Genomic DNA, 6,358 nt, shown 5'->3' on the forward strand with positions numbered 1-6,358 from the left:
TTTAAGTAAAAACAAATTAATATTTCATTGATTCATACTTACAAAGATCATTATTTTTTGCCCAGTCAAAAAAATAAAGCAAAGAAACAATAACCTCATAATTTGGTTTCTAACTTGAACAAGGTAGCTGTTGATTTGCCCTTTTCTCTTTCTGTTAAAATTAACTGAAGACATACTATCAATAATTCTTCTGTGTGAGAAATACATTACAAGTGGTACACATCAAATCCCTCATCTTTTGGATCCTAAGAAATGGGAATAATAATAACTCCCAAATAATAATATGAAGTAGTTATAATGACCTCAACAGTAGTAATGCCACCACTGATTTCACCAAGCAGCTGTGGTGACAACAGCAGCCTCGATTCCTTGAACTCTTGGAGGGGCCAGGCAATGTGCTAAGTGATTTGTACTTTCTTCATGAAAAAAATTCAAATTTTAAAGCAAAATTCAAGCCAAGTTGGGATAGGTCTTGGGTGAACCTTTTATAGAGTGCATGGTTATGTAAATGTAGGTATTTACAGTCCACAATGAGTTGAGAACTAGTAACAGTAAAAGAAAAAGGAGGCAAAGCAACTAATAACAGAACAGAAATAAAGCTGTAGCCTCAGGACAATGTTTACAGCAAGCATTGAGTAAGCCTGGTATCTTCTAAGCAATTTACTTTTATTAACTCACTTAATCCCCAGGGAAAATCTACCTCATAAAATACAAATGAAGATCCTAGAGCACAGAGGGATTAAGTATCTAAATTGCCCAAGAGAGCAGGATTGGCATCTGAATCTGGTTTGTCCAGTTCCTGAGTTCAAAATTTTAACTTTAATGCTATAGAAACAGGAAGAGAAGCACTAAAATGACAAGAGTGTTTGGCTCTTTCACTCCATACTATATAAAGCACTATTAAATCTTTCAATGACAGATTTCAAAATGTCCAAATTATGAAACACAGAACAATGTCACAGTGGAAAACAAAGGACAACATTAAAGCATTACTAAGATAACTTTAGAAGCAATTTATTAAAAAAAGGAAAAGCCCTGCCAGACAATAATCAATAAATTGAATAAGTAAATAGCAATTAAAAAGAATGACAAAAAAAAAAAAAAAGAATGACAGCATAAGACAAGAATGTACCAAATCATATGAGAAACTTATGAGTTGAGCAGCCTGGTTTGACATGGGCAGTTCCGGTTAATTTCTATTGTTCAGGAATTCTGTCTACTTGGTTTAGCATTTTTCTGGATTTTTTTTCATTTTCTTTAAACACACTAGAAGTATTAATAGTTACATAAACGTGCATGACGTTGGTGGACTCCCGTTTGCTACTTCCAGCTTCCGCCATATCTTCCTCTTGTATCATGTGCCAACTAAGAATTGTCACTTGCCATTTGCCTCTACAAGGATTAAGTCACTAGCCACTGTGGTTGCCTACCTTCAACATACCCTGAAAGGAGTTCAGGGTAGAAATCAGGAATGAAGCACTCTGTGCTCTGGGAAAACTGGCATGAGCCCAAATTCTGGCATCTTTTCATACCTAGAAAAGCACGAAGATCATTAACGGAGACATCTGCTCCTGTGACTAGGCGCCTTCTCGTGACAAGGAGGAACCTTCTGCCAAAATGTGTGCTTGATTTCATGTACTCTCCTTCACCAAAATCACATATATACTGACTCCCACCCGCCACCCCACCTCTTCAGAACAGCTCCTCAGAGCTGTCTGAGAGGAGGTCTCCCAGGCTACAGTCCCCATTTTGCCCTAAACTCAAAATTCTCACATTGTGCATTTGTATTCATCAGCACATGTGAGACACGTGCAAAGCACAGAGTTCTTACTTTAACATGTGGTTAAAATGAAAAGATGGTCTGTAATACACATTTCTTTTCTTTCTTTCTTTGGACTACTTCAGTCTCAACTTAACTCCCAACTCTCTCTCAAGCTCAGCATTTAGGGTATTTGCTGATAAAATGAAGGTGCTTGGATAATAGCCAAGTTAGCCAAGAACCTAACTATATGGCTGGGGTGCCACGGATGGTGCTGAAGCCTGCCAAAGGCATGAAGCCATCAGAATGCCTATCAGTGGGACTGGGCGGTAAAAATTGTATCTTTGTGAATGTGAAATATGTGTGGGTAATAAAGAATGAGCAGCCCTACCACAGAGTTTAAAGAGAGTATAGAGTGTAGTTCAAAGATTCTCACTACAGTGCTTTTGCAATATATTGTATGATAAAATTTGCAGCTATTCTTATTACTACTTGAAACCTTTTATTTTGCAATGGTGCTTTTCTGCAGCAATGAGATTAAAAAGTCCATGTATAATGAAAGTTTTATTTAACTTTTTCAAAAAGTGTTGATAAAATATCAGCCCTTATCATCTGCTAAGACTATTGTGATTTAATATCCTATTAAGATAACCACTGCGAATCTGCTAAACAAGCTCTAGGATCTATTTAAAACATTATAGTTAGTTTCATTAGAATGTGCTCTATGATGATGATTTATCATGCAGCACTCCAGAAAGGCATTTACATATCATTTTGTGAAGTATGAGTTTTCATTTAGATCATATGACTTCTCCTAAATTGACTATTATCATTTTCAAGTTTTCTTCTGTTTGAAATGAGATCTGTTAGTATTGGTCCTTTAGAAGAAAAATCATATCACAAAATGTTAAATGATGTCGTTTGAAGATGGAGCATTGAGAGATTTAAAATATAAACCAGAAAAGTTAAATCCAATAATGGTTCAAATTATTTTCCTCCAATTCTTGGAATCAAAGTAAAGCTACTTAAAGTTAATGTGACATTTGATATTATTATATGTTATTTTAAACCCAACTGAAACTCAACATTGAGATAAAAGTATTTTATTTTACAATTCAAAGTACAGATTTTGGTAAAGCAAAGAGTCATGGTAGAAACAATAGTTTTACTAAAAAAAAAAAACACAAGAAGGGAATTGAAATGTACTTGAAATCAGTTGTGGTACATGCATAATTCATTATTCTTTCTGAACGACCTCAATTATTTTCCAAATGTAAAGAGAAGGTGTACTTGTCATAACTTCCAAATATTTGTGTGTGTGTTTCTGTATGTATATGTATATGAAGCTAGAGTAACTGAACTACAGTATTTTTGTAAGGGAGCTGATAGCTTACATATATATGCAGAGCATAGCATAGCACAGCGTAGCATAGCATAGCACAGCGTAGCATAGCATAGCACAGCGTAGCAAAGCATAGCACAGCGTAGCATAGCACAGCGTAGCATAGCACAGCACAGCGTAGCATAGCACAGCACAGCGTAGCACAGCACAGCGTAGCATAGCACAGCACAGCGTAGCACAGCACAGCACAGCGTAGCACAGCACAGCGTAGCATAGCACAGCACAGCGTAGCGTAGCATAGCACAGCGTAGCATAGCACAGCGTAGCGTAGCATAGCACAGCGTAGCACAGCACAGCGTAGCGTAGCACAGCACAGCGTAGCGTAGCACAGCGTAGCGTAGCACAGCACAGCGTAGCACAGCACAGCGTAGCATAGCACAGCACAGCGTAGCATAGCACAGCACAGCGTAGCATAGCACAGCGTAGCGTAGCACAGCACAGCGTAGCATAGCATAGCACAGCGTAGCATAGCACAGCGTAGCGTAGCATAGCACAGCGTAGCGTAGCATAGCACAGCGTAGCGTAGCACAGCGTAGCATAGCGTAGCACAGCGTAGCATAGCACAGCGTAGCGTAGCATAGCACAGCGTAGCATAGCATAGCACTATGTGCTTTCTCTCTTTGCTGCATGTCATCAGTCAGACTTTAGAGATGTTTAGCCCTTTGAAGAACTATTTTGTTAATCAACCTAAATGCCTTACAATGGTGTTTAACTTTTAAATGCATTACTCCTCTATATTTTGTTTGAATCCTCTTCTAATGTATTTAGAAAATTTGAATAAACTATTTCAAAAATGGAGCAGCAAAATTTCCTCATTTTTCAAGGTTTACTGACCTATAATTATTAACTACAAAATTTGAAAACAGAAAAACACTGAAATTAAGATCTATAAAGATGAGTTGTACTGAATAAATCAAATTATGTGAGCTCATGGGGTGTATAAAATTGAATTTTTGAATTATATAATTGTACTCTGCAATATCATGACTTGTAGGAAGAACTTTATGGCTCTTCTATTTTATTGCATATATTTATACTCTATATTGAAATGGGATAAAATTGCAGTCTACTATTCTAAATCACCTAAATTTATTGTAATAGTCAAAATAATCGCAACTAGAGACAGCTTGTCTTGAAAAAAATGTGTTGAAGAAAGGTACCCCAAAAGAGATCAAAGACTATACCTTTGAAAACATTATCTACTTCTATTTAAAAAAGAAGAAGGGAACAGCCTCTATTTAGGAGGTATCTTGACATGCCCAAACAGAATATTTCCTCGATTAAAAATAACGGTCTGCAAAGAAGAGGTAATTAAGATGTGAACTATTAGAATATATTAATGATAAAATTCAACTCTGAAGATTGCAGGCAACATTATAAAAGAAATTAAAATAAAATTCTATAATAAAAGAATATTCTTTAGAAAAATATTTATGACACAGAATTAGGGTCAGAAACTGACGGAAGTATGTAAATATGTATCAATAATTATTTGACTTTTTTTTTTTTTTCGGTACGCGGGCCTCTCACTGTTGGGGCCTCTCACTCTTGTGGCCTCTCCCGTTGCGGAGCACAGGCTCCGGACGCGCAGGCCCAGCGGCCATGGCTCACGGGCCCAGCCGCTCCGCGGCATGTGGGATCTTCCCGGACCAGGGCACGAACCCGTGTCCCCTGCATAGGCAGGCGGACTCTCAACCACTGCGCCACCAGGGAAGCCCCTATTTGACTTATTTTTAATCATTATAAAGGTTTTTTGAAAGTTTGCTTGAAAGAGGTTTCAAAATGGCAGTGTGGGAAGATCCTGACCTCATCTTATCCCACGAACACAACAAATCTACAACTACATATGGAATAATTCCCTCAGAAATGGATGTGAAAACTGGATGAACAGGGTAAAAGGACAGCGTTAGATGGGTAGGAAAGGCAGAGATACAGTCTCACCAAGGAGAAAAACTGAATTTGACTTTAAAAGGTTTCAGCTGGTTAAGAAAAGATTCTTTCCCATGAAAAACAAGGTGGAACTCCGCATTTTGATAGGAGGAAGGCAGGTGCATTATCGCTGAAATGACACCAGTTCACTGATGTGTAAAACAGCTGATATTTTGCAGAAAGAGTAAGAAATGAGACAACTATGATGAAAAGTTTTGTATGTGTAAATTTTTCTTTTTTTCTATTGAAAAATTTTATAACATCTTTAAAAGATCATTATGAAAATTCAGTTTTAAAGGAGCTAAGGGGGCTTCCCTGGTGGCGCAGTGGTTGGGAGTCCGCCTGCCGATGCAGGGGACACGGGTTCGCGCCCCGGTCCGGGAGGATCCCACATGCCGCGGAGCGGCTGGGTCCGTGAGCCATGGCCGCTGAGCCTGCGCGTCCGGAGCCTGTGCTCCGCAACGGGAGGGACCGTGGCAGTGAGAGGCCCGCGTACCGCAAAAAAAAAAAAAAAAAAAAAAATGTAGCTAAGGAAAGGTGATTTTGTCTGCATTTGAGCTTGATCTTTAAAGGGGAGCAGCATAACTTTTGGAACTGGATAAAGAGATATTGAATGTGAATGAACACCAAAAAGAAAAGTTGCTGGGTCCTACTGGTCCACTAGTCCCTGCTAAATCTCTACTAAAACTTGGATGGATTTGTATTTTATAGAATCAAAAGCAAAAACAAAAACAAACACCCAATAAATTTCCTTCTGATTCAATGTTGAGGTGACGATGATGACTGTCCCAAACTCAGTTCTGCTACTATTTCATAAAAGAACTGACAGCACTAAATTAATGGTTTTAACATGAAGGTTTTTCCTAAATATCATTGTCTGAGGGATACAATCCCGGAGAGAAAGATATTTCTAGTAAATGATTTGTATGCTCATAAATATTCAGAAAATCAATGCTAAAATTTATATTACAAAGAAGATCTGTTATCGGGATTCACAGAAAAGGGAATCAATCGGTGAAAACTTCATGTTAGTCATTTTCATAATGAAGTACAAAAAATCATAAAGTAATGACAAAAATAATGTCTTGTGTTAAATAGAATGGTTTGAGTGAATGGTGATTATTAAAGATCTGACTATGTATTTTATCTGTTCAAAATATGGTCCTAGTTTTTAAACGTTCATTATAAAATGCAAATGGGGTTTCCTGTGAAAGAGAAACAACAGATATTGCTAGAAAAATTATATTTGAAATTGTAACAAAATTCTC

At 37.5% G+C, this 6,358-nt stretch overlaps 1 protein-coding gene across 1 annotated transcript; it reads right to left on the minus strand.

The window, feature by feature from the left end:
- Nucleotides 1–330: 330 nt before the first annotated feature.
- On the minus strand, nucleotides 331–3,700 carry LOC112063737 (keratin-associated protein 4-4-like). Its single transcript, XM_024119264.1, has 3 exons — nucleotides 3,154–3,700; nucleotides 1,431–1,532; nucleotides 331–416 (listed from the first exon to the last, which is right to left on the minus strand). The coding sequence occupies exons 1-3, from the start codon at nucleotides 3,698–3,700 to the stop codon at nucleotides 331–333; spliced, it is 735 nt and encodes a 244-aa protein (XP_023975032.1).
- Nucleotides 3,701–6,358: the final 2,658 nt, after the last annotated feature.

Source organism: Physeter macrocephalus, chromosome 7, assembly GCF_002837175.3.
Source record: "Physeter macrocephalus isolate SW-GA chromosome 7, ASM283717v5, whole genome shotgun sequence".
Lineage (NCBI taxonomy): Eukaryota > Metazoa > Chordata > Mammalia > Artiodactyla > Physeteridae > Physeter > Physeter macrocephalus.

What these genes read in the sequence shown, in the direction of transcription:
- LOC112063737 (XM_024119264.1), bottom strand. Translation starts at nt 3,700, where the DNA reads ATGCTACGCTGTGCTACGCTACGCTGTGCTATGCTACGCTACGCTGTG. An exon ending in GCTATGCTCTGCATATATAT is followed by an intron (nt 1,533 to 3,153) that starts GTAAGCTATCAG and finishes GTGCTTTTCTAG; the next exon opens with GTATGAAAAGATGCCAGAAT. An exon ending in CCTTTCAGGGTATGTTGAAG is followed by an intron (nt 417 to 1,430) that starts GTAGGCAACCAC and finishes TTTTTCATGAAG; the next exon opens with AAAGTACAAATCACTTAGCA.